Source organism: Bolinopsis microptera, chromosome 9 (assembly GCF_026151205.1).
Source record: "Bolinopsis microptera isolate Bmic1 chromosome 9, MBARI_Bmic_1.0, whole genome shotgun sequence".
NCBI classification, from domain to species: domain Eukaryota; kingdom Metazoa; phylum Ctenophora; class Tentaculata; order Lobata; family Bolinopsidae; genus Bolinopsis; species Bolinopsis microptera.
Window position 1 is genome coordinate 6,432,289 of NC_087080.1, and position 27,873 is coordinate 6,460,161.

At 37.9% G+C, this 27,873-nt stretch overlaps 1 protein-coding gene across 2 annotated transcripts in view; it reads left to right on the forward strand.

Annotated features, from left to right (window-relative positions):
• The first annotated feature begins 2,855 nt into the window (after window positions 1-2,855).
• LOC134820576 (titin-like) overlaps window positions 2,856-27,873 on the forward strand; it is a 46,066-nt gene continuing 21,048 nt past the window's right edge. For both annotated transcript variants that reach the window (XM_063831031.1, XM_063831032.1), the window contains exons 1-41: window positions 2,856-2,974; window positions 3,162-3,258; window positions 3,414-3,492; window positions 3,654-3,739; window positions 4,493-4,678; window positions 4,915-5,208; window positions 6,785-6,939; window positions 7,053-7,149; window positions 7,429-7,597; window positions 8,064-8,251; window positions 8,502-8,709; window positions 9,006-9,109; window positions 9,687-9,853; window positions 9,963-10,113; window positions 10,214-10,409; window positions 10,541-10,668; window positions 11,050-11,161; window positions 11,309-12,396; window positions 12,581-12,892; window positions 13,115-13,258; window positions 13,421-13,570; window positions 13,681-13,992; window positions 14,181-14,501; window positions 14,628-14,924; window positions 15,091-15,381; window positions 15,540-15,650; window positions 15,880-16,065; window positions 16,206-16,357; window positions 16,529-16,697; window positions 17,090-17,368; window positions 17,548-17,651; window positions 18,699-18,867; window positions 19,079-19,378; window positions 19,644-19,805; window positions 19,954-20,082; window positions 20,494-20,649; window positions 20,788-20,952; window positions 21,163-21,462; window positions 21,646-21,939; window positions 22,138-22,293; window positions 22,412-22,558. In XM_063831031.1, the coding sequence (XP_063687101.1) occupies window positions 2,933-2,974; window positions 3,162-3,258; window positions 3,414-3,492; window positions 3,654-3,739; window positions 4,493-4,678; window positions 4,915-5,208; window positions 6,785-6,939; window positions 7,053-7,149; window positions 7,429-7,597; window positions 8,064-8,251; window positions 8,502-8,709; window positions 9,006-9,109; window positions 9,687-9,853; window positions 9,963-10,113; window positions 10,214-10,409; window positions 10,541-10,668; window positions 11,050-11,161; window positions 11,309-12,396; window positions 12,581-12,892; window positions 13,115-13,258; window positions 13,421-13,570; window positions 13,681-13,992; window positions 14,181-14,501; window positions 14,628-14,924; window positions 15,091-15,381; window positions 15,540-15,650; window positions 15,880-16,065; window positions 16,206-16,357; window positions 16,529-16,697; window positions 17,090-17,368; window positions 17,548-17,651; window positions 18,699-18,867; window positions 19,079-19,378; window positions 19,644-19,805; window positions 19,954-20,082; window positions 20,494-20,649; window positions 20,788-20,952; window positions 21,163-21,462; window positions 21,646-21,939; window positions 22,138-22,293; window positions 22,412-22,558 (8,353 nt within the window). In that variant the 5' untranslated portion in view covers window positions 2,856-2,932. The remainder of the gene's footprint in view (window positions 2,975-3,161; window positions 3,259-3,413; window positions 3,493-3,653; window positions 3,740-4,492; window positions 4,679-4,914; window positions 5,209-6,784; window positions 6,940-7,052; window positions 7,150-7,428; window positions 7,598-8,063; window positions 8,252-8,501; window positions 8,710-9,005; window positions 9,110-9,686; window positions 9,854-9,962; window positions 10,114-10,213; window positions 10,410-10,540; window positions 10,669-11,049; window positions 11,162-11,308; window positions 12,397-12,580; window positions 12,893-13,114; window positions 13,259-13,420; window positions 13,571-13,680; window positions 13,993-14,180; window positions 14,502-14,627; window positions 14,925-15,090; window positions 15,382-15,539; window positions 15,651-15,879; window positions 16,066-16,205; window positions 16,358-16,528; window positions 16,698-17,089; window positions 17,369-17,547; window positions 17,652-18,698; window positions 18,868-19,078; window positions 19,379-19,643; window positions 19,806-19,953; window positions 20,083-20,493; window positions 20,650-20,787; window positions 20,953-21,162; window positions 21,463-21,645; window positions 21,940-22,137; window positions 22,294-22,411; window positions 22,559-27,873) is intronic.

Consider the following 27,873-nt stretch of genomic DNA (forward strand, 5'->3'; position numbering starts at 1 on the left):
GGTATCTGGCTAGGAATGCTGCTACCGGATTATGCTCATATCCTTATTCATTTCAGCTTGATAGTCTATTTTCTGAAATGAGTTATTTATAAGATTAACTATACGAGTAATGTTCACGCAGATATAGTTAAGTCTTCAATCGTGATGCATCAATCATTCAAAACTGCTTTATTCATATTTTCTCTGATATATATAGTGGTTTTCGTTCACAAGCATTACAATTCCGTTTTAAAATAATGTGACATGATATGTATAGTAGTTGCTTTAGAGCAAGATTAAATTGTTGCTCTAATCTCTATCATTTAATTTTATAGCTGCTTAGAGATGCTTCATCGTTATAATAAGCTTAAACTTTCAGATCCAATGATTAATTTCATCAATAACACGTTTATTGTTACAATTTATAATATCTAATTGTCAATTAATTACATCTTGACATATATGCCCAATTGACGTTATACAACATACGTGATGTCCCTGTAGTCTGCGTACTTGAGAAGTTAACCACAATCTCCCCACTTCCGACTTGAGAGTACTAAAAGATATACTTCGATCAGGAGAACAAAATCAACTATTAACTTGATAATGGCATCATTAACTTGATAATGACATCATAATTATAGTCAAGACTCCTAGCTGGCCGGCTTGTATCAGCAAATGTTTGAAGTGCTTTTAAGTTTTATTATAACAGTCTCGTGTGGTTAGATCATTTGCTTAGCTTGTGTAAATTCACATATAACCTGATAATGCGAATACTTAGTTATTGTTTAGCCCTTTTTTGTTAGCCCCTTGCTTCTTCTCGAAATTGATATCGTTCAACCTGTTTTATTCCTGCTTAATCGTCATTTTGACCACATTCTACAGCTGTGACAATATTACTGTGACAATATTACTGTGACAATATTACTGTGACAATATTACTGTGACAATATTACTGTGACAATATTACTGTGACAATATTACTGTGACAATATTACTGTGACAATATTATTGTAACAATATTACTGTGACAATATTACTGTGACAATACAACTGCAACAATATTATTGCCTTTCAAAGTTACTTGACAGAACAAGAACAAATTTACCCATTATCATAAATTATAAGTCCTGTCTAATGACTAATGAGTCATAATGACCCATACGGTACATTGTACGACTATCCTGTCCTGTATTCGTGTTCAATATTTATTTTTTAAAGGCTCTAACTCTGCCTTGTGAACAGAACAAAGCTAGAGAGAGAACCCTTCTCTGATACATCTAATTGTTAACCAGCACGGTGTGTATATATATACTGTTACCTAGACGACGGATTCTTGGCTACATCTTTACTACTGTTTACTCGCCAATAAATGAGAAGAAAGCATGTATTTTTAAGTTTGGTTGCTTAGCATCCTCGATATTATGCACTAAGCAGAGGGATGGAGTCTATTGACATTGTCCGATAACCATTATAGCTTGATCTCTTCTTTGTTTACCATGTTATGAAACATAATTGTGTATCATAGTTTATGTGACCGATTGTTTTCAGTTATGTTTCATATACTATGCGGTTGATTTGTGTTATGTCCTATATGAAAGGATAGTTATTATTGATAGACGCTCTGCTAAAATCATTAAATTACAACCTAACTGATAGTCTCGTTATTACATTATTACATAGCTTTCTAATGTTGATACTTTATCATTAGATACTACATACAAAAAAAACAATTGAATATCGTCCAAGGACTCCTTCAAACTTCAAATTATAGTTCAACATCTTAAATGGATACATTATCATAGAGATACGTTATCGTGATGGACTGACGGACCATAACCCCCATCTCCTTATTTGGGCATCACGTGGTTATCTGGGTTATTGTCTAATTACACGCCCGCCAACTTTATTACCCCAACTCTTTTTTTGATCTAAGGACCCCATGTACCTTTTACATTGTTAACATTCCAGCTGAACAAGAGTTGCTCTTTGTTACATCTAATTGTATTCATATGTTGGAGTAGACAAGGAGTCGCGTCTTTGTTTTTTATTTTACATGAGGTAAAATATATAATAGGATGTACTTTAACTTAGTGCTAGTAACTAGAGGTTGTATGTTTTTACGTTGCCGCCCCGCCTGAAATGATTTATCATCCAGCTTTATTTTGTCAGAATTTTTGATATTTCAAGTTTTAAATCTTTCATCCCCTTACATCTTCATCTGCAAAAACCGAAGTTGATCTGCAAATTCAGAAACCCACGACAACTTAAAGTTAAGTGCTGACTCACTGATCAAATATGTTGCAAAATTCTAATCGCTTGTACTCTAGCTATTAATAAGTATTATCGTATACACACAGCACGGAAAGCTTGTCTTTTCCAATGTGATTGTCTGACTATAAGTCCGCATGTAGCAGCGTCGGTTATAGTCATTGCTACACTCCACAACTCACACACTCGCGAAACTATTGAATTGTTGCCAATTTACCGTCAATTCACTGGGGTTTTACTGGGGTTTTACTCGGGTTTTACTGAGGTTTTACTGGGGTTTTACTAGGGTTTTACTGGGGTTTTACTGGGGTTTCACTGGGGTTTTACTGGGGTTTTATTTTTAACCAGTTCGCGGTTATCGCACTCATAATATACAATATACATATTGTGTAATAGAGGTATTTGCTTTGTGTCAAGTTCACCGTTACTAACTTGTGGTTGAGTAGCATAGTCGAGAGTTACAAGAGTTAACCTTGATTGTTGTACTCAGCAAGAAGAACCTTGTACTCCGCAATAATATTTATTCGTTGCCCGTTTATCATTTTGTTGATTGATATTTATTTAGTTACTTGAAATGATCAGACTTTTTACCCGGTAACATTCTGTCATGCCAGTTTAAGACAAGGAAAGTAAGAGAAAGTGAAAGAGAAAGTGACCAAGTAAGCGAGTTGGAGTTTCTTTCATGATACTGAGGAGTTTCTTTCAACTGCTTGCTCTTGTCACGGTACGTGTTTTAGATTATTTCAATCATGGGTTTGGGGTTGGGGGATTGCAACTTTTGATATACAACTACAAAGCATGGACGTACATAAAACTAAACTTGTTCGACAAATTTTAATTTTTTGGGAATTTTACATCACTATCCTCTCACCATAACCATGATATTGATAATAATGAACGCTTTTTCTCAGGTTATTGGAGCAAATTTAGACGGTTTTGCAGATGCTGACTCGTCAGGACAAGCAGCAACCTGTGAACAAGGGTCCGTTATACTTACAGATGGCACGGGTAAGTTGAATTAGCCGATATTTTGTCCCTGTTTATTCACCAAAATGTAATTGAAATATACGAGATTGTTTGGTTACTCGTTGCAGTCATAAGTGTAATTCAATATTTCTATAACTTTACTAACCAGCTTAATTAACTAAACTGTGTGTTATCAGGTTGTCAAGGTTGTCCCGCCGGTACCAAAGCTAAGTCTGATCAAACAGGTTGTGAAACGTGTCCTCTAGACTCATACAGGTGAGTTCACTGCCCTACTGGTGGGGAGGTATTAGGTAAACCATGTTCTGACACGTGACAGTGTTTAACCCCAATAACGACCCTGTCAATCGAATTGTTAAGGTAGTTTGAAAGTTACGAACAGTGTGCTTAACATTTCATATTCTGACACTTACTTTCAGCTTGGCGGAGGCTACAGCGTGTATAGAATGTGCTAGCCCGTTAGGAACTGTAAGTGATGGAAGCACCAAGGCTGAGGATTGCGTCAGTAAGTTTAACTTCTAATATTTAATCTACCTTAAGCTGCAGTCACTCCAGTTATTTTTAATGGTTGGTATGGCCTGCTTAGGTTTGGTTTATCGGTTCTACAGCGACATGAACGCTTTGGCGTCGTTGGAATTGTGATTTAATATAATATCATAGTCTAAACGATTTGAGGTTACCAATGAGTTCATGTTCAATTGTAGGAATTGAAATATTTCGTTACAGGCAGTAAGTTACAGGCTGCATCGTAAGGAATGATTGAGATAATGATTTGAACAGCCCATTTTAATTTTTTATTATTTACCGTGGCACACAGAACCGTGCACCTGCTACTTCCAGATAATTTGAAAATATAAATAAATAAACTATCATATCCGGACGATTTTGATTCCCCGAAAATAATCGCACGTTCTTTTTGGAACTGTGGTGCGATTGAGATTTCTCTTTTGAATTTGATTCTTAAATTGCCCTATCTGTGTCACTGATTCGTTAATTTGGGATATCATATCAGTACAGTATAATCATCATGTACTATGTAGAGTTTTTCATTCAGAACCAAAGATTATTCAAAAGAATCATAGGTAACTAAAACTGCCGTTCGACTGTCATGTAAACTTGATTAGTGCACTTGCTACTAATTTTTTTTGGTTTGGTAATTTGGTCGTAAATTATCAAACTAAAGAAATTATACCACGTTGCATAATGGACATTGGACATCGATAAAATATTCTTCATATAACGAAATTAACCTTTTTAGAGGTGTGTACGGTCCCGAGCGTGACGAATACGATAACCGGAACGACACCTTCTGGTACCAGGTTGGCAACTGGCGAGGATTCCACCATCGTGTGTGATAGTGGCTACCAGTACGGAGATCAGGAAACACAAATTATAAAATGTGACGTTTCCCTCGAGAACAACGGGTACCCTGCCGGTTGTAGAAGTAAGCGTGATATCTGTTTTATCCATTATTTTGGAAGTATTATATATTTGTTTAAATTTATAATTATATATTTGTTAAAATGATCATGAGATGCCCAATGCTCCGGTTTTAGAATAAGGCAGAAATGAACCATCTTATCGATTATCAATAAAAACTGTGAGTATGCATGCTTTGGTTGTTATTCAAATACTTGTCAAAAATTTTTTTATAAGTTATTGAAAAAATTATTTTTTCAGAAATAACGCTGAAATTACCGGGTAATCCCTCCTTAAAAATGGGTAGCGAAGCGTCACTTATATGTATCGTCGAAAATGAGTCGGATAACTCAGATATAACTTGGTTCAAGGGCGACTCCCAACTCCTTAGTTCAGATGACAACTACGGATTTGATATCGGTACAGATGCACTAACTTCTATTTTGACTATCAAAGTGCTGGATGATACTCACACTGCATCCTACTCATGTAAATTGAACTATGCATCTCCACTTCTCAGTGAACAGTCCATAACTGGTGACCTCACTGTCCTAGGTCAGGATAAGTTTTATTAAATGATACCTTTTTAAATTAAAAAATTATTTAGTTTTAAAATATTTTTGTTTGGAACTAACCCGATAATATTACCTCAAGATTTTAAGCGAAGATACCATGCTACATTTTCAGTACTTTTAATAGAAGAATTAAAAGTACAAAAACAAGTAAACGAATACTTATATTCTAGTTTATTACTTATTCTAGCATCATTCTAACCAAAAATAACATTGTGCACGATTATCCTAGTTCGATGATCCATGGCCATCTTACGAAAACAAATTTGTCTATTTCAAATTATCTTGGTGTCTGGTAGAACTGCATCAAGGATCTGGAATATTAAATTAAAGGATTATTCTGTTGGAAATGCTCGATCACTACTAATAGGATCAATATGGAAATGAAGCGTGTAAATTTACGAACTTTCAATTTGACTTATTAACAATTAATAATTAATATAATTGATGTGGATTCTCGTGGGGAGGTGAGGTACATTTGTTTACTTTAACATGGAGGTTCTTCTCAGCAGGAGACAGAGGTGATGCACATTTGTTTACTTTTAAGGTGGAGGTTCTGCTCAGCAGGAGAAAGAGGTGATGCACATTTCGTATTATGGAACGCTTGTAACGCTTATAACTCCTTCTTGTTACCCCCCTTTGAAGGTCCCGAATTATTTTATGAACGAAAGCTTAAAAATAACCGAGAAATCGACCTTGTTATCAACTCATTTTGATGACTGTTTCTGACCTAAAATTGAACGTGAAATCGATTTGTTAAGGAGACGATCTCCTTGTTCTTGTGTTGCAGGATCAAAATGTTCTTCGTTTGAGTAAAACATGAATTTTGAGGGATAAGGAAGTGTTGTTGGGTTGTAAAACCAACTTAAATCGATTTCTAGTGCAATGTTAGGTGAGGAACAGACACCAAAATGAGTTGCATACCTGATGTGTGTTTTCTTACTCTGCTCTTCGCTCAAGCTGCAAAGCTGCAATAAACATATTGCAATAAACATTTCTCTCTGAAAATTGTGTTAGTACCTGTTCGATCAGTTAAGGTGATGATTGCCTCAATCTTTCAGGTTTCAGCTTTACCGCCTAGGCCCTAGGTCATGAGTAGAACCTAAGGATCAAAATATATGTTGCTTGTTGCTCGTATTAAGTATAAAACATCAATTTTGAGGGATAAGGAAGTGTTTATAGGTTCTGAAACCTAGTTAAATCGATTTTACGTGCAATCTTAGGTCAGAAACAGTCATCAAAATGAGTTGATAACGAAGTCGATTTCTCGGTTATTTTTAAGCTTTCGTTCAGAAAATAATTCGGGAACTTCAAAGGGGGGGTAACAAGAAGGAGTTATAAGCGTTACAAGCGTTCCATAATACGAAATGTGCATCACCTCTTTCTCCTGCTGAGCAGAACCTCCACCTTAAAAGTAAACAAATGTGCATCACCTCTGTCTCCTGCTGAGAAGAACCTCCATGTTAAAGTAAACAAATGTACCTCACCTCCCCACGAGAATCCACATCTATAACTCATCGTTTTATTTCCTCTTTACCTACAAAACATATATTTTTCAGACATTCAGATTTTTGTTTCTGACGTCGAGGTCGATCCTGCTGACGCCAAAACCCTAATTGTAGCTGGGGAAAGCCTTTCTCTCATGTGCCAAATGAAGGCTGATAGCAAATATGTGGACAGAGAGATAGAATGGTTTTATGATGGTGACGAAACAGTATGTAAAATTCTAAATTATCTTTTCGTAGGAAGACAGAAGGTTAATTACAAATTTTCTCGAGGAACACTAAATGAATACGATCAAGAATAACATAAATGAAAACACTTCAGCCAACAGGCCTATTGGATGGTGAAACGTCGCCGTACAAACACAAAACTATGACCAAAACTGCTGAACTGACAGACACGGCAGATTATACTTGTACAGGTAGGAAAGGGGATAATGGTAGCGGACCACCTCCAAAACCCTGACATTCCTTTTCATACCAGGCTCTTTTTCAATTATTGTTAAAGAAATGTTCATTCAAGCGCATATCAATGTTGATGGCCAATGGGATAATGGTTGGAATCTTCTGCTCAATCCAACAGTCCCTAACGGCCATCATGGGATTGGTTTAACAAAATATGTTCCTAATAAATGGAGGCTTTTACTGAATTATCACCGGAAGTAACTAACGATCGATTTCTCTAATCATCCAACACTTAGGCACGTACGGTAACGATGGAGCACCATTACAGCCCTTGCCTATAACTAAAGAGGTAAAGGTGTACGTGCTGGGATACAGTGAACAACCGGAGAACACGTTTAGTGAAGTCGGAGTGGCCCTCGCCCTCAGCTGTACTGCACAGGGAGATGCTTCCACCACAATCACGTGGTATGTGTTGTTAAAATAAATCCAGTTAAAATAGAGTCAGTTAAAATAGATTCAGTTAAAATAGATTCAGTTAAAATAGATTCAGTTAAAATAGATTCAGTTACAATAGATTCAGTTGAAATGAATTCAGTTTTTTCTTTCTTTAATTTGTTGTTTCCTTAGTTGTATAACTTTTTCACTCTTTTGCTGCCTAAAATGTACAGCACACTCACCTCGAAAATGTTTACAAATTATCTGATTGATTACATCAATACATTTGAAGTCAATTAAAATAGGTTTATTGTTTCACCAAATTGTACATACCAAAAAATCAATTTGGATAGCTGGATCACGTGGAATGTTTCCAGAATCTTGCACTGTCACCTTTGTTCCATCAACTATGGAGACTGGAGATGGCTATGCGATTTACTAAATTAGATAAGTAAGATTATGTAGACAGCTGCGAAGTCAACCACCTTTATAACAGGACTAAAACCGTTGAGGGGGTTGAATCAAACCCAACTCCTGAAACTCCAACATTCCCTACATCATTGGAAACCTCGAGTGAACTTAGAATTAGCAGTGCTCAACTAAGCGACTCAGGATCTTATAAGTGCAGTGCCACCTTCGGGGCAACAACTGTGGAAAGTACTGTCGCTACAGTCACCGTTCTTGGTAGGTACCAGTTCTCTGATCGGTTTAGGCTTCTTAAGAGCCCAACTGTTATGTCCAGTATTTTACCTTTTTAGTTTTCACTGATAATTGGTAATTGCTAACTGCTAAAATACAAATTTGATGAATTACTGGATTTACAAAATTTTATTTTTATTCCATGACGGTTAATATAATCAGCGTGCCGAAAAGCTGAAGTTCAAAATCCTCAAAAGTTAATTTGCATCTCTGAAAATACTCTCCCTATTCCCAGACATCGGTATCAGCGAGGACCCAGTAAAGATAGGGTTCCTAGCAGGAGAGGACGCTAGTTTGTCGTGCAAGGTAAAGAACCCGACGGATAACCCGGCCACTGTTTCCTGGATACTGGCGACAGCAAATGGAGATGAAGTGGTTGAAGATCAGTACATCCAGTGGGCTAACGAGAGCCCTGTCGGAACCTCCACTCTGGTATACGACAGGTTAGAACATGATGATATATTTTTGTATGTTATTTTCTTTTGTTTGGGTTTTAACCATTCAGAATAGTCAATTAAAGCCAATTCACGTGACACAAGAAACAAAAAATCGATTGAAGGCCAAGGTATGATAAAATTTGGACAGGTGATGCAAGTGGATGGAAATTTAGCGTCCGCCGACAGTCGAACAAACGGGCGCAATTCTTGTTGTATGTTATTTTCTTTTGTTTTAATGATCATCAGATGAAAGTTTTTCGCCGAAACAATAACATCAAACTGATCCGATATGCGTGTTTCAGTGCCACCCATGATAATGCTGGTGTTTACAAGTGTAAAGCAGACTACACTGTAGATGGTAAAACATACTCTCGGGAAAGCACACCTGTTGATCTCTTTATTAGAGGTAGGACAGTTATTCCTGGCAACTTGCCACATTCCTGGCCTGTTTCACTTCAATTTCTATTTTCCTGATCATGTTATTATAGTTTATAAAATTATGTCAATAAAATTTTGTGTGAAGCTTCATTTTTTAGTTTAAGGCCTTTTCTATTTTTTATTGTTGATAGTATGAACTATGAATCAATTCCTATTCAATAATCTCTACTATAATTCAGAGAATTATTTCTGATGTTGTTGTCTGTACGACCGCCCACGTGCAAATTCGGCAAAAAGCAAAAGGTTGCAAAGGAACCATGGTAACGGTTTCGTTACACGCACGTGCACGTGCAAAGATTGTTAAAACGGCATTTTTATCGGTTTTGTTGATATTATGTTGTGTTTAATGCGAGCAACATTTTAATCGGCTGTATGTTCGGTTGTGTAGGATATTTTGACGCGATTTAAACTCACTAACAAAAAATACTATTAGCTTCCTCCCTGTGACCACGGGTTTTCTAGTATTCAATAATATCATAAGTTCGAAATAAGATAAATCAAACACATGATTGTCATAACCTGAAACCCACAACTCAAATCTTCAGAGCTCCAACAAAAACTGGACGAGATCGCTCTGGTGAAACTGCCAGCCGATACTACCAAGGTATTTACCTGCACTTACAAGGGAGATGACGGTATTGAGAACATCAAATGGAATTTAAACGGAGATGGGTACGACGCGACATTTCATACCGAGTGGTCAGAAGTTGCGGTAAGGAATTCATAAAAAATGTCGGTTATGTAATGAATTTGTGTGACAGTTAAATCATTTATTAGTATCATTCGGGGGGAAACAAATGATGTAATTCCGTTATCTACAGGGATCTTACCTTGCCGATGGCACATGGGAGAGCACGTTAACAGTAACCAGTCTCACGAAAACCAGCGGAAAGCTAGTAAAATGTATCGTGGACTTCAAGGCAGACTCTTACAACAATGCATTGTCCTCCGAAAGCAACTTTGTTGTCCGCTGTAAGATGTTGTTAAAATGTTTCCTCCATTTTCTTTATCGACTCACTTCATTGTCCTCAGGCCATTTTTTACAATATTTCTCCTAACTGATTATTTTCAGCAATCTCTGAGGCGCCCGATGCGCAAACAATTTCTGATCAGGCCTCAGTGGATATCAGCTGTATTTACGCCGGTACCAACGACCCGGATACCGTTCAGTGGAGAGTTGACGGTTCAGTGAAGACATCAGCCGATACTGCTGATACCGGTTTTACTGTCACCACAGGGGTGTTCCATGGTTCTACAAATAACGAAAGGTTTTAAATACATTTTTTTACTTTTTGGACTATTTATATTTGCTGTTTATGTATCCATGTTTTATGTTCTTCCCTGACAACCAATACCAGGTAAAATGTTTAAGTTTTTTTTCTCACAAAAAAAACCTCAGAAAAACCACCTTGACAATAACCGGACGAGAATACACGGACGCAGAAAAAATTATCAAGTGTGAGTTTATCTTCTCCACAAATCTCCCGCAAGAAACCATGGAATCTTCCACAACTCTACTCTTCCGAGGTATTTGTAGTATAATTTGGCCACAAAAGTTATGAGTAAAATGGCTTACAAAGAGGCGGGGGTCTAATCCCGAAACTGCTACATAAACCGGAATTTCTTCGAGTATAAAATATAAATATGTCTCGTAAGGTATGTAGAAAAACAGAATCCATATGTCAAAGTGTCCCATCGCGTACAGAATATTTTATTTAATATTTGATTGACTCGTGTTTTATAATTATCTTTATATAATAAAGATACTATATTCGAGTAAACATTGGCTGGCTAACAAACCAGTCCTTCAATAATTGATAAATTTAAAAAAATACAATAAGATGCATCATAAAATCGGTATCGCCTATATTCCTGCTTCTGTTGTTCGATTCAATTCATATCTCCTAGGAATTATTACGCCACTGGATGCGAACTACTACTCGATTGGGACGGATTCTGTTTCCTTTACTTGTGAACTAGGAGTAGGAGCTGATGGGGATGTCCCTGCTTATACTGAGTGGTAAGTCTGCATTCCTTTGTTGCTGATATTATGCTAGTTAGGTCTTTCAATTTTTACTTATTTACAACTTTACTTTGGCTGTGGAATGTATCTGGACTGTATCCTACAAATCATCAAATCAGTGTTCAGTATACATCACAATTTCAGGTTCCTCAACTACAATGAAGCAGATAGAACGCAAAACGAGGCACTAAAAAACGAGGGTGACTACGCCATAGTAACTGACTCTCAGATCAATAGCGGCAAAATGGAAACTACTCTGACTATCTCTAGTGCCAATATCGCGGTCGCCCTTGCTGGGAAATACACGTGTGAATTCTCATATGACAACGGAGATTTCTATAAGTCTGAAGGAAACCTTGTTGTACGGCTGGTCACGATAGTACCTTCCGATGCCCAAATCTACAGCTACCGAAATGACGGGGTACAATTGTCATGTACACTTGAGTCGAGCGACATTACTACCGGTATAACATGGTCTGGGCCAACAGGGTTTGATCCGTCCGGTTTAACCAGCAAAGATCCAAACAATGTTCACACTTACATTCTGACCCTTCCAACCGATGCTGCTGCAGCCCAGTACAGCTGCGAATTTGCTTTCACTGATGGACCTACTTTCAAGCCGGTTGGCACCTTTCTCGATGTTAACTTGAACCTGATCGAGATGACGAACCCGACCAAGATGTACAGTACCTATGGGGTTGGTGTTACCGTTACTTTCTCCTGTTCGGCTGGGTCTCGCTCCGAGATGAGTGACCTTAACTTCTACGACGGAACCCAGGAAGTTACAGCAACTAGGAGGAGCTATGAGAACGGCAAGACGAATGCTGAGTACGATTACGTGGTTGATACTAAAGATAAGGATGCGGAGTTTAAATGCTACAAAAGTGCAGATGAAACTTCCGATTCTACTACTCTTGATGTGATGACCTGGACACAAGAGCTTGCAGAGTCAACTGAAGGTTCTGCTGGAGATAGTGTAGTCTTGCTTTGTAAGGCAGAGTGGAACACAGTCGACCAGAACAAACCAGCCTTCACGTGGTTAAAGGGAGCTTCAGCCGCTGAGGAGACCAAATCAGACACAGAAGACACGTCAGGAAAAACGTGGGTTCAAAGTGAGCTGACGATCACTCTTGCCCCTGACATGGACGGCAGCGAGTACACTTGTACTGCTACATATACCGGACTTACAGCCGGCCTGACACTTACCAGTACAACCGACATCAAAGTCGCCAGTAAGTAAAATATTTATTTTAAATTACATTATTTTAAATAAGTCATAACTGCCGATTAATGAGAACAGAAATTGCATGTCATATTATATGCTATTTTACCCGTACCTTTTTTGATTTTTATAAGTTTTGAAGTGATTATATTTTTTAAATGTAACTTATTGATCTCATATGCTCCTTATTCCAGGTATCGAGATTACTCCAGCGAAGTACGCCATCGTACCGACCGGAGAATCAGCGATGTTCACCTGTGTTGTGATAGCGAAGGACGGAGTCAACCTGAAGTGGAGAAAACATGCTGACGACTACACTGAGAACGACAAGAAATACGTTGATCTGACGACCTCAGCTCAGCAGGATAACTACGATCCAGACAACAATTCAAGGAAATCCACTTTGACGTTGTCATCCTTGACAAATGCTGACAGTACTGACACTATTGAGTGTTACGAAGAAAATACTCCCGCTCTCACTGCAACCATGGAACTCAATGTTGTCGGTAAGATCACCAAACCTATAATCGTGTGTTCCTCGTTTATGTTCCTGCTACTAAGCATGCTGCGTATAAGTTGTTTGGAAAAACTCCTGTCAGATATTACTTTTACAACGCTACTTTTAGATTGTAGGTATAGCAACTTCACTCTGACTCATGTAAATCATGACTCATCAGTACCGTTACATATGCATAAATAATAAATATACTTAATTATCTTCAATTCAGAGTTCGCCGACCTCGTTTCAAAGGGTTTGGTGGTAGGGGAAGAGGTTATTTTCACCTGTACTGTTTCAACCTTTACTAACGCTGCTCTAGTCATCGAATGGTTCCAAAAATCCAGTAGTGGTTCAGATACTTCCAAAGGAGCAGGTAAAAATTCTTTTATCAATATTATAAAAAACCATTTATCTGTCGAATGCAATATTTATATAATGGTTATAACCATTAAATAAATGGTTATAATCATTTATTTAAAATTGTTTGATCTTCCATGAAATGTCGGCCATCTGATTTTTCTATTCCTCCCTTCAGGAGCACAAACTGGAAATGAGTACACGTACACTATTGACGCGGTTGCTCAGATTGACAATGGTGTTTACTATTGCCTAGCTACATACACTCAACCACTCAACCTTGGAGATGCAGTCTTCAAGTCAGAAGAAGTTAACCTTCACGTTAGACGTAAGTTGTATTAGGATATTTAGGAGTCTGTCTCAAAGATGTCATCAGCAAACCCATCATGGGACCCAAATATTCTCATCAAGCTTTATCGTTCATAATTTTCATTTCAGAGATCAACCCAACACCAACCACACCTGTCTTTATCCACACTGGAGAGACAATAAGTTTGGACTGTACTCTGAGCATTATAGCGAAATCAGCTGGAACATCTGACATTAAATGGTACAAGGACGGAGTAGAGGTTGTGCAACAAGTGGGCGTATTAGAAGTGGAAAACGGAATTTATGATGGTACAAATGAGCTTCAGAAGTCAACGTACACTGACACTGATGTTGATAAAGATGATGGAGGTATTTACAAATGCGAATTCACATTCGCTGTCGGAGAAAAGATTTCTTTCGAGACTACCGTCCACGTTCATCGTAAGTACCGTATTGAAGTAGAATTAGGTACCGTAGAAGTACCGTATTGAAAAAAAGGGATAAGATTTTGAATTGGCAGTTTTGTTAAAGTACCTATCTAAATCTGGGTGTGGTTTCTGTATTTTTTATGAGGTTTTTATCAAATCACGCCAACAACCTATAAATATAATCATCCAACATCATTTCAGTGCTCACTCCCCTGGACAGCGATTACATAAATCCTTCTGTTCTGAACTGTGATTTCCAGGGTTCTAACGAACCTACAATTTCATGGTGGAAGGTCACCCAAGCATCGGGACAATCCCAGCCAACAATGACAAAAATCGATCCTACCCAAAGTGAATTTTCTGCTTACACACTCGACCCTGGGTCCTGGGTCGCAAATGCTGTGTCCGCTAAACTGAACATCGATTTAGTTAAGGTAACAGACGCTACCTCGGTCACGTGTAAACTTGAGTTTACAGGATTGGACGACCCACTGGAGACTAATACGATGATCCACAAGCGAGGTTTGTCCCTGAAACTCTGTAGTAATACACACTCACATATGATACGCGAATAATGACATGAAATTTTGACTCGAAATGTTGACTAAACTTCCCAATTTAGAAGTTTTCACTTTTCCATCTCCCCAGAAATTTCTTCCATAAACGATAAAACCTATACAATGGGAGAGGAGGTCATCTTGGAATGTGTCCTCTTCTTCGGAGTATCTGGTACCGGTCCTGCCTCGGTCGAATGGAAAGGAATTGACGCCTCGATAACGGACGCCGAGAAGAAGATCGACGAGAATACCAACATAGACGGTACTCGTACCACTACACTAACCTTCCCTAGTACTGATAATGCCAAGTTTGATGGTACCTACACCTGCTCGTTTGTGTATGACGACTCGGAGAAATACGATGGTGAAATAGTGATAGTAACACGATGTGAGTTGCTCTTTTGTAATTTAAGATAAGGTTTCTAGTTGATAGATGAGTGTGTACCAGACAAGCAGATTGTGAAAAACCAATTATCCAATTTTATGTTTATTTCAATATATGATGTAACATGAAATAAATGGTCAAATCAAATCTCTATATTCCAACATTTCAGTGACAACCATAGTGCCCGACACCAAAGCTTACATCCACACGAACGACGGATTTTCTGTCACGTGCACATTCGCGGGTCAGGAGACACCAAGTGATGTAACATGGACCCTCGGAGACAAACCCCTGGTTACAGCCACGGACGACTACACTCTTGTGTACACGATTGGAGAAAAGAAGGCCGAGCTGACTAAGACCAACCCCAATTCGGCTGACGATGGAGTTTACACGTGCAAGTTCACGATGGAGGTTGCAGGAGATCCTCCATTTGCTTCCACTACCATCACTGTAGGATGTAAGTTATCGAAGATACCCCTGCTGATTTGCTGATATAAATTTCTATTTAAAAAGAAAAATATTGAGCGTAGTGTTTTCAAACTTTTACCATGGATAAGGAAGGTTTTGTGATTATCTTTATAAGTTTAACTCTAGTTATGAAAATAATCCCTCCAGTGCTGACCATGACGCAACCGGAGAATTACTTCGGAGCTGTAGGTGGAGCCCTATCTTTAGAGTGCACCATGAAAACTGATGTTCCCAATGCAAAGATGTACTGGTTCAAAGGTAAACTTTAACGTAACAATTTTTTAAAAAGTCGTCGATATGGTTTCTATTCATATTTTTGTGGTCAATGGTCATCCATATAAGAATCTAATCCGTAAACTGAATTCGATAAAGATGAAATTTTTCGGTTTTGTCAATAACCCAAAGTCAAAGTTAACGGTAAATAACTCAAAATCCATACACCATACTAACCCACATCCCACAAAGACAATAACACATCCCTCCTCAGATGGTGTTCTCAAACAGAACGTGGCTAGTCCCTCCCTGGTCGACGGTGTGTTGAAGTCGACTTACACCATCGCAGCACTAGTAGCTGCTGACCATGATGGGGCCTGGTCCTGCTCTTCTTCTGATGACGCTGATGTTTCTACCCACAAGGAGATCTCCTCCACATCTGTCACCCTCAAAACTCTTGGTGTGTAAATTACACTGTAGTAAGACTGATCCCCTCATCGAGTTACTTTATTGACCTACATGCTCGTTACGTTTTTATGATGATATCTTCACTAAGGCCATAAGCCTGTCACGTGCTCACATAACTGATGGCATTCCCAGATTTTGTCCTGCAACCACCCGCCAAGACCTTTGGAGCAGATGGTATGGATGTGAGGTTAACCTGCAAATCTAGCTACGGTCAACCGGGAGTTAACGTTGCTGTAGTGTGGTTGGTTAACGATGGTGGTGAACCTGATGTTAGCGGTGACAAGGTAATATTAACTGTAATGATAGGACTATAACAAGAGGTGAAATTAACAAAAATTGATAATTTCACTATCATATTTATTACTTCCCTCTCTCGACACAGACTGTGAAATGTGAAATGATCATGAAATCTGTTTTTATCGCTGTATGTAAGAGCCTCACAGGAAATTACCCAGTTTTTCAACGGGGCAACTAACGCTGCAGACGTGTACGTGAGCTCCTTGAGTATATCCTTTACTGACGATATGCTGGAGAAGAGCTACTCTTGTAAGTTTACTTTCTCCGGAGATGGAGTGGGAACAGACAACTCCATCACTTCTTCTGCAACTACCGTCACTCAAATGGGTAAGATGTGTGACATTATCTGGTTTACACGTGCAGCAATTTTTGTACCGTTAACTGTGGAGCAATGGAAGTGTTATAATAATATTGTTTTGTACTGAGTATTTATTTTAAATGTGTCAGTAAAAAGTATCGGTTCAGGTGCCAATACGACAAAGAGTTGAGTACCGAGAGCTTTTTGACTATTTAACAAAAATATTTTTACGATGATGCAAGCCTTTTTAATTGTGTGAGAGTTGACTTGGGCGATCATTACTTGAGCATTTTTGTTTTTTTTGTATAATATTTTTACAATAGTATTTTTGCAATAAGACTGATCGTTTAACCAACCTCTTATGGAAGATATGATAGCTTCAATCAATTAAACTACATCTAAACCACCATTCATATTTCAGCAATATCTGGCCTGGAGGACGTATTGTACATTGAAAAGGGAAAGGAGCTGTCCATCTCGTGTACAGCTATCGGAGATAGTGCCACGGAGATCGAGTGGACCTACAACGGATTAGCGTACACCACAGGGGTGGTGGCAGGTGCTACTTGGGACAAAGACACCCACTCTATAACCAGCACCATCACCATAGAGACGGTGGATACTGCTAATGATGGCAACTATGTTTGCGAGCACTCCGGTGATGACTCTCTTCAGGATACCATCACTGTTGATGTTTACGGTTAGTTTGGGTTTGTTTATATTAGGTTTTGTGGTGGTTTATGTCTTAGATTTTATAAAGAACTGAGGATCAGAGGATTAAGTGTGTAGATTAAGTTTAAAAATTTGTTCGTGCATTTATGATCACGTCAAAAACCTAAAAAAGTGAAGAAATCCTAAATTTGAAATTCCGCATTTCAGAGGTGGAGGTTGTTAGCAAAGAAGTAAAGACTGATACGACAACAGTTCTTACTTGCATGGTGAAAGCAGTCACAAAACCATTCACCTTCGCTTGGATTGATGCAGTAAGTTTATATTCTTGGCTGTTTAGCTTAGCGTAACGCTGACCGTGATTTAGTGTTAAACTTCGTTTGAATTATGTCGAAGCTACTGATCCTAACACAAATATTCAATTGATTCCAGATTATTTTAACTTGGTGTTAACTTTCAGTCAGTAAGTTCATTTTAGAACGTGAAAAGGTGAAAGTGTGAAAGTGATGCTAAATAATCGCTACCTTATTTTTTAGTCCAGATTGCTAATTCTGCATCTAAAAATTAAATCAAACGAACATTATATTGATTGCTAATTTTGCATCTAGAAATTAGATCACTTGTACACTTGTCTTGTAAATGACGACAATTTAAGTTAAGAACGTGTCCTGATTTTGTTCGGCTAGTTGCCAGCATCTGCTTATTATCCTATAAAGCTATAAGCGGTACTCACTCGATTACATACTGCGTATTCCAGTACATGCACCGTTAAGCTAGGGTATATAAGCGGTTATTGGTTTTAGTGATTAGCCGCACAATAGCATGTCTACTTCACATCTTAATAACTTGTTTATTTTATTGATCTGTGATTACTGATCTATTTGACTAAAAATGATACAGCTGCTTGATTTTTTATCTTTAAATATGTTTTAAATCATATTGAATGTATGTTTATTGTTCATGCCGTGATTAATGAACATATAACTAGTAAGAGATCTATATTGTTAATGTTGACTGACTAACACGCTATTGAAGACAACTGACCTAAAATTCTACATGACTGTGATATTAATATTTCAGCGAGTTTCCCAACCTCCTGGTTTACGTTAGAGTTCAGGTCAAGGTGACTGGCCATGCTTTCAACTAGCTAGCTTTAAAACTGGCTCACTGACAGGCCTTTTAACAAGTTAGCTTAACAGCTTCTTCAGCTAAAAACCGCTCCTCCGGCTAAAATGACAGCTTTTAGTTTTACGGCTAAATTGACCGTTGTTGTTTCTTGAGTATGATACCACACAAATATACGACAAACAGACGACAGTATAACTTAATTTATCAAATCCCTGACTCCTACCCCATTACAGTCAAGCCAACCAGTGACAGCTCAATCTGAGAGCGTGGTAGACGGGAGTAATAACCAGAAGAGTGAGCTAACATTGTCAGCTCCGCAAGCTGATACAACTTACACTTGTACCCTGACTGATCCTCTCGGAGTCAAATCTGATCCGGTGATTGTCAAGCTTAATGTGTTTGGTGAGAAACCTTTTCATAATTTGTTTTAGGATCTTTGCTGCTTATCATTTATCAATATATCCGTTACTTTACTGGTTGATTATAACAGTATGAGTATAAATGTAATATGGTAAGTTACGCAATTGAACGTAACACAGAATTTAAGTTAAACACTGTTTTGGAGAGCTATAGGTAGTTTCATTGCGTCTTAATTGACACCTCACCTCCGCAGAGATAACACCGACAAACGCTAAAGGCAAGGTGGGAGAAGACGCTGTCGTTACTTGCGAAATCAGTGACATCACTCAAGCTGTCACCGTCGTGTTCAACGACGGAACCGACGACCTGGCATCAGAAGCTAACGTCCGTCTTATTGAAACAGGAGCTCCGATAGCTGCGGATGCTACCACCCAGACCGCTAAGATGACCCTGTACAACGTACAGGATGATGCTACTTTTACCTGCAAGGTGACCTCTGGAGAGTACCCCCTCTCTCCGGTTCAGAGCGAGGAGGTCACGGTTTCTGTGTCTGGTGAGTTCTCATTCTTACCTGGGTACCTTTGTTGTTGATAGACTTTTTGTTTTTAAGCAGATGAAAATTTGATATTCCATCTCCATGTAGATTGTAGCAATGTACTTGTATGGAACAACTGGATTAAAAACATTGTACATTAAGTACAGTGTACATTAAGTACATTGTACATTAAGTACATTTTACATTGATGTCGTAAACAGTCTGTTTACACTTTACAAGTCTTACCATTAGATTGAATATAAATAACTTCAACCTCCAACAGGTGTTACAATCGACGTCAAATACGCGATTAATAAAGTAGGAGAATCCCAAAACCTGGTGTGTACTGGTGATGGAGATGCTAGCATGACGATAGAATGGTTTGCTGCTGAAGCTCCTGACACTGCTCTCACTGCTGTGCTTGGAGACTTTGACAACAAAGCCGGTACTTTCACTTTCTGCGATTTAAGTGTTTTCTGCCAAAATGACGATAGATTAAGTACATGTTTTTATAACAAAGATCATGTAAAACAATTATTCCAGTTTAGAATAAAATGTTTCAGTAGCAACTCCAGACTAATCAACAACATCAGGTACCAGAACCAGCACTCTCTCGTTCGCAAGCCTCACAATTGAGGACAGTAAGGAGTATACCTGCACAGTGAAGTACGGAGAGGGTGAAGGTAACAAAGTCAGTGGGAAGGCCAGGATTGACGTTGTCGGTAAGTGAACACTTCCAGCAAGTGTATTAATCACAAAACAAATGATTTTTAATGTTACCCGGGAAACCCCTAATATTCTACAATCTACATGACTGTGATATTAATATTTCAGCGAGTTTCCCAACCTCCTGGTTTACGTTACAGTTCAGGTCAAGGTGACTGGCCATGCTTTCAACTAGCTAGTTTTATAACTGGCTCACTGACAGGCCTTCTAACCAACTGGCTTAACAGCTTCTCCAGCTAAAATAACAGCTTCTCCGGCTACAATAAAACTTCTCCAGTTAAAATAATAGGTTTTCCGGCTAAAATATTAGCTTCTCCAGCTAAAATAACAGCTTTTACGGGAAAAATCACGCAAAATAATCGGTTTTCCTATTATTCTATTTACTGTTAGCTAATTGATGTCTTCAGGTGTGACCATATCTCCTGATGTCGGAAAGAAATCCGGGGAAACTGCGGTATTGTCATGTGACTACAACACATTCTCCGATGCTGCTGTGCTGGCTAAGTGGTTCAAGAAGAACCCAACTAACGGACAGGCTGATACCGAGCAGACACAATCATCAGGTACAAATTAGTAGTTATTAGAAATGCTTCTCAATCATTCCAGTTCATTCAAATCTATCACCTTATGAAGTAAATTGAAAATGATACCTTCAAACCTAACAATATTTTCTCTACTTAACAACAACCCCTCACATCCAGATATAGACAACAGCCAGAAGGGCAAGTCCACCTTCACTCTGACGAACGTACTGTTTGCTCAGAGTGGTGATCAGTACTACTGCCAGCTTCAGTACCAGGAGACCGCATCTGGTGCGACTGAGGCCAGCACCTTTGAATCAGAGATCAGGACTTTATTCGTCAGAGGTTAGAATTGTATGAGTTGAAGTTAAGATGGTTTATTTTTTGTCGGATCTATTAAACTGCGATATTGTACTTTCTGATGGATATTTGGTTAGTGCTACATAATAATACTTGCAAGTTTCGGTTTTTTACCTTTCATCCTTGGGGCGATATTTGTTTTGTGCACCATAACAGTCAGTAATTCTCAGAATAATAGCAAAGCCTCTTTTTCAGAACTTGTAACCTCTGCCTACCCTACACAATACATCCATGTGGGAGACACCGTCAGTCTGGTCTGTGATCTCAAAGTCAAGACAGAAGACGAACTGGAATCAATGAAGTGGTTCATTGGATCGGAGGAAGTAGACGACAGCAAATTGTTTGATAATGCTAACTTTGACACGACCAACACGTTACAGAAGACTACTTATACTGATCCTGTGCCTGATAAGACGGAGGGAGGCATTTACAAGTGTGAATATAGTTTTAAAGTTGGTGATCCCATCAGCTTGGAGACCACTGTCGCCGTACACTGTAAGTACCTGTTTTTCCAGTTGTTGTGAATATTTTGAATTTACTTCTTCATTCTTTCGTGAAAATCTCGATTTGCCATTTTATAATTAATGAATAAATATCTCCTTATTCACGGTTTTACGAATAATAATGATTTGACTACACAGAACTGTTTACCATGAACTAAAGTCTAAATCCTTTCAGTCCTGACCGCTTGGCCTGCTTTGACTCTCAACGAGAACTCTCTTATATGCGAGTTCGAAGGAACAAACCAACCGACAATCAAATGGCACAGTGCAGATGGCCAGGAGTTAGTAGTAGGAGGGAGCTCTCCCTACAGTGTGACCCCCGGAGGCTGGACTGTCAACTCAATGATCTCCACTCTTAACATTGACAAGTCCAAGTACCTGGAACTGGCCAGTATAACTTGTAAGATCACATTTGATGATGCTGCCGTTACTGATCCCCTGGAAACCACCACTGCTCTTCACTTCCGAGGTGGGATGTTGGTTAGGTTTTTAGATGGGGTGGAATCTTTTTCCATGGAAGATATGGGATTGAATTTTCGGTCATCGTGATGAGTGGAATTTGCAGTGTTTTCCTAAAATCCCAATTTTGGTAAACGATGAAACTGTCGCAATATTGATGACTTGTTATCGAGATTTAAAAATCATCTGAATACATTTACTTCATCAGAAATCAAGGAGAAGAGTACAACAACATATACAACTGGAGAGGACATTGTCCTTTCATGTGTATTCGATTTCATCAAGGGTGGTACAGGACCTACAACTGTGAAATGGTCTGATCTAAGCGATCTAACTGAGAATGACGAATATACCGTCGATTTAGGTGAGGATTGTAAATCAATAGATCATTACGTATCTGAACTTTTAGTTTTGACTTTTACCCAATAAATAATACACAAAGTCTTGTTAAAAGTAGAAAAGTAACCCGTCTGCTATCCAAGGAACGAATGAAGCTGACGGTAAGCGAACGACGACTTTGACACTGAAAGCTATCGACGATATCAAATATGCCCAGATGTACACTTGTCATTTCGAATATTCTGACACTGAAAAGTACGAGTCAGAGGGTATAGAAGTCGCAGTTAGAGGTAAGTCAGTTGTTAATAGTTGTTAATAGTTGATAATAGTTATTAATAGAATGTTGATAGTTGTTAATAGTTGTTAATAGATTGTTGATAGTTGTTGATAGTTGTTGATAGTTGTTGATAGTTGCTGATAGTTGTTAATAGTTGTCCATAGTTGTTAATAGTTGTTAATAGTTGTTAATAGTTGTTAATAGTTGTTAATAGTTGTTAATAGTTGTTAATAGTTGTTAATAGTTGTTAATAGTTGTTAATAGTTGTCGATAGTTGTTAATAGTTGTTAATAGTTGTGAATAGTTGTTAATAGTTGTTAATAGTTGTTAATAGTTTTTAATACTTGTTAATAGTTGTTAAAAGTTGTTAATAGTTGTTATAGATTGTAGGGATATTCAGCAACAGACAGATCTGAAATCAGGGTATATAGTACAGGGAAATCCGTCTGAAAAAATCGATCTGCTGACACACGAAGCTTACAAAGGATTTTTGACGTTTTTGAGTCCTAGTAGGTGCCCTCTATGGCTGACCAACTTTTCCAAACTTTTCCACGTGGCTTAAGGCCACTTTTTGCCACTTTACCACTTTTTACCACCTTTCTTATTTGTCGAATATCTTTAGTTGTGAACATCGTAAAAGGTTGCGAATCAATCGAGTGTGTTTATATTATCAGGAAGAAAAACTTTTGTTCTAACAATTTTTACGTCAGATAATAATTTAATTGGATAATTATCAATTAACCAATTAGCAAAATTCTAAAAATTTTTTATTGGCTAAAAATGATCGGAATAGCTTAAAACACGGAGAAAAGTAGTTTTTAGAAAAAATTTGAAAATTTTTCACTTACATTTTTTTTTCGAGACTTAAAAAAATTTCGAAAATTCAAAATATTTTTTTCCGCCAAAAGTGACCAAATTGCAAGAAACGCGGAGAAAAATGATTTTCAAAAAAAACTTAGTCAATTTTTCGTTTCAAGAATACTTAAATCACCAATATTTGTAGTTGGAGTTCAGTAAATCTCGGCAGATTTTAGTAATAATCAGGAATTACTAACTCTAAGTGGAAAGGTCTGAAACTGAAAAACGTTAAGTTTAACCATACGATCGCGATATAAGAGTTTCATAACTAATAACAATACAGCCTTATCGATTTTCACAGAAACTGCACCAATGGCACAGTCAAGATCGAAACGATAGCCTGCTGTACTGTCATTTTATTGATTTCAATGATGAATCAGTGGGGTTAAGATAATCACATTTGTAATAAATAAAACCTCTCTGTACCGTCAATTGTGCTGTCTAAACCGGCCTACCTGTATTACCAGACCTCTTCTTTTCCTCAACAATCAAACCGAGTTGTTCATATCGCATTTGGTGGGTGATGTAAACTAAGTAGTAATACATATCGAGCTATTTTCAATCACAATACGACACAATGCAACACGTGTATATTATATTATGGCCCTTAATGAGGTATATGAAACGTTCTATACCGTACACTTCTCGTTTCTCCAGTGAGAGGCCCGATATGGAGAGGTTTTACAGTTTATCACGAAAATGTCTACTTGGTCTCATGGCTCTTTGACAGCTCAAAGAAGGCAAGAAAAGACCAGAAAGCTTAGAATGTCAACTCGCAAGAGCGGGCTACCGGACAACTGAACTCAATTTAGACATTTAGATTAACCCTAACCCTAACCCTAACCCTAACCCTAACCCTAACCCTAACCCTAACCCTAACCCTAACCCTAACCCTAACCCTAACCCTAACCCTAACCCTAACCCTAACCCTAACCCTAACCAATTAAGCTGATTGGTTAGTGGGAACTAGGTTCAATTGGGTTCAGTTGTCAGTCTTCGATCTGTCCCACATTAATCCCGAGCTGATCATCATGGGCCCCGAATATCCTGCGGGAAGAACCTGTATTTTTACTTCACGACGTCCGGATTTCAAATCAACATCCTCAATAACATTAACAATCCTTCCTGATCAGGATCTGTCTCTATTATTTTCCAAAATATCCTAACTCTCGTGGAACATTTCACTGAATTAATTATAACTGGTTCTTTACTACCCCTTGCCCGACACTGTACTCGTATCTAAATCTTACCCTTTCCCGTATGTTACCCTTGTTGATTTTACTTTTAGCCGACCCTGACATATGGGGGTGATTTGAGGTATCCCGCAAATGAAGCGGTATGCAGTACAATACAAAACAGTCACAGTAGATGTTGGAAGGTGTATTTACACTTGCTTCCTGGACCTGGCTGTTCCTCAGTTTCCCTGATCTGTTCTTGCCCTTCTTCGAACTGTAAATGAGCCATGAGACCAAGTAGACGTTTTCGTGATAAACTGTAAAACCTCTCTATACCGGGTTTCTCACGGTATAAAGCGTTTCATAAACCTCATTAAGAGCCATATAATATACACGTACTGTGTCGTATTGTGATTGAATATAGCTCGATATGTATTACTACTTAGTTTACATCACCCACCAAATGCGATATGAACAACTCGGTTTGATTGTTGAGGAAAAGAAGAGGTCTGGTAATACAGGTAGGCCGGTTTAGACAGCACAATTGACGGTACAGAGAGGTTTTATTTATTACAAATGTGATTATCTTAACCCCACTGATTCATCATTGAAATCAATAAAATGACAGTACAGCAGGCTATCGTTTCGATCTTGACTGTGCCATTGGTGCAGTTTCTGTGAAAATCGATAAGGCTGTATTGTAATTAGTTATGAAACTCTTATATCGCGATCGTATGGTTAAACTTAACGTTTTTCAGTTTCAGACCTTTCCACTTAGAGTTAGTAATTCCTGATTATTACTAAAATCTGCCGAGATTTACTGAACTCCAACTACAAATATTGGTGATTTAAGTATCACAGTGCTGGCAAGCACGACCGGTGCATTTATTGTGGGTATACTATGTACCCCCTTTACTATTATACCCCCTTTACTATTATACCCCCTTTACTATTATACCCCCTTTGGTACACGTTACAAGCCTCTTTCGTGCACGCGAAGCGTGCACTCCGGCCGGAGGCGGCGGCCGAAGGCCGCCGCCTCCGGCAGGAGTTTTTCAGGCATTAAGACTCATCGGAAGTCGTTCAGCAGATTTATTTTTAGTTCAAAACATTCTAATTTGATGTCAAAGATGACAGGAATAAAAAATAGTTATGTTGAGATTTTTAAGAAATTTGCATAAAATACTCGCCAGCACTGTTATACGAAATTCGGTAAAAAACCCAAAATCGCCATATTCAGGTGCCTTAAAAACCATGTTAAAATCGAGTTAGAGATCTGAAACTTTGCAGGGTGTCTAGATGTTGACCAAATCGACTGCAAAAAAAGTTTCAAGTTTCAGGGGCATCGGGAAATAGGTTTTCTAGAACCCCTGTTTTACGACAGATTGTCGTGACATAGATACATATATATTCAGGGATAGACGCTTTGCCAGTCAATTATAGGCTATATTCAGGTGTCTGTAGATTCAGAAGCTTTAAAGATACAGCCATCTCGGACCACAGGTCTTGAAGATAATTGTTTAGACTTCAGTTTACATTATATTAAAATTTAAATTAACGTCATCATCACCACTTGATGACGTCATCAAGTTAACCATTTTAAAAACTTGATTTTTGACAAAGTAGTCACTTTTAAAATCGATTTTACACCATTAAGGAGTAATTTTATTCAAAATCTGAGGACATTTTCATCGTAGATAATTGTTCAAGTATTCTGAAAATCTACCGGAAAGTTTTTCTAGCTTGCTCCTTCATAAAGATATTCGTCATTGAAGTTTGTGCTTTTTTGAAGAATTATTTTATAAAAACGTCAATTTTGCGATTTAGTATTCTCTGGTGTTGGGCCATGCCTTGGGTTGTGGAGCTCAGTTCTGCTTCCTATAGATATAAATTGTGCATTAGGCTAGTTTTAAAGTTAAAAATCGAAAAGTTGCACACGTGGGGACACGCCCAAATTGATAGAAAATTGCTAAAATCACTGAAAATTGCTGTTTTCGTCATTTTCTGTCAACTTTAGAGTGCCGTTGTGATTACAGTTCTTCTTGAAATACTTTGAAACTTTGCATGTTTATCAAGCTATATATACAACAATTACATGCAAAATTTTACGGCGATTCAATATTGGATGCGCACGCAACGTCCGCTCAAAGTTTGCACGTGCGAAAGGTGAGAATTTTGCTCATTTGTGATTTCCAACAAATTCTGCTTTGCCACGACAGTTTAATGTCATTATAAATGAATTTAATGCCAACTTGAATGAGTATTAAGTGGCATATTCAGTCAGTGATCGACCGATATGCTTACCTAAACACAAGGAAATGTTTTTAAAGGAAAAATTTCAAAATTGTTGAAACTTCCTCCTTATTAATGAAGATATCAGTTTATATTTCGACTTTATAAAGTACCCTGACAGTGACATTATAATCAAAAAGAGATGATATTTGACCAAAACCAATAATCATGGGTAGAGTGGACCGCTGCCAGTGTCTCTCTTTCCCAAACAAAAGGAAATGATATTAATTTGATTGACCGTTCTCAAATGCAAAATGATACCGAGAATGAAATCGGTCGCTCGCTTTTCCCATTCATTTACAATTGTAATAGATTAAGAAGAACTACCCAAAGGCAGCTGTACTCAGCAATAAAGATTCAATAAACTTCAGCTAATTCAATAAGTAATAACTACCACCCTTACCCCGAAATACTAGGTATCGACCCGAACGCAACCCAAAGAGATTTTTACAGCATCTGATTGATGTACCTAATCAATCGAAACCTATTACAATTCGTAAGCCGTGAATGAATGGGAAAAGCGAGCGACCGATTTCATTCTCGGTATCATTTTGCATTTGAGAACGGTCAATCAAATTAATATCATTTCCTTTTGTTTGGGAAAGAGAGACACTGGCAGCGGTCCACTCTACCCATGATTATGGGTTTTGGTCAAAATTCTTGAAACGAAAAATTGACTAAGTTTTTTTGAAAATCATTTTTCTCCGCGTTTCATGCAATTTGGTCACTTTTGGCGGAAAACAATATTTTGAATTTTCGAAATTTTTCCAAGTCTCGAAAAAAAAATGTAAGTTAAAAATTTTCAAATTTTTTCTAAAAACTACCTTTCTCCGTGTTTTAAGCTATTCCGATCATTTTTAGCCAATAAAAAATTTTTAGAATTTTGCTAATTGGTTAATTGATAATTATCCAATTAAATTATTATCTGACGTAAAAATTGTTAGAACAAAAGTTTTTCTTCCTGATAATATAAACACACTCGATTGATTCGCAACCTTTTACG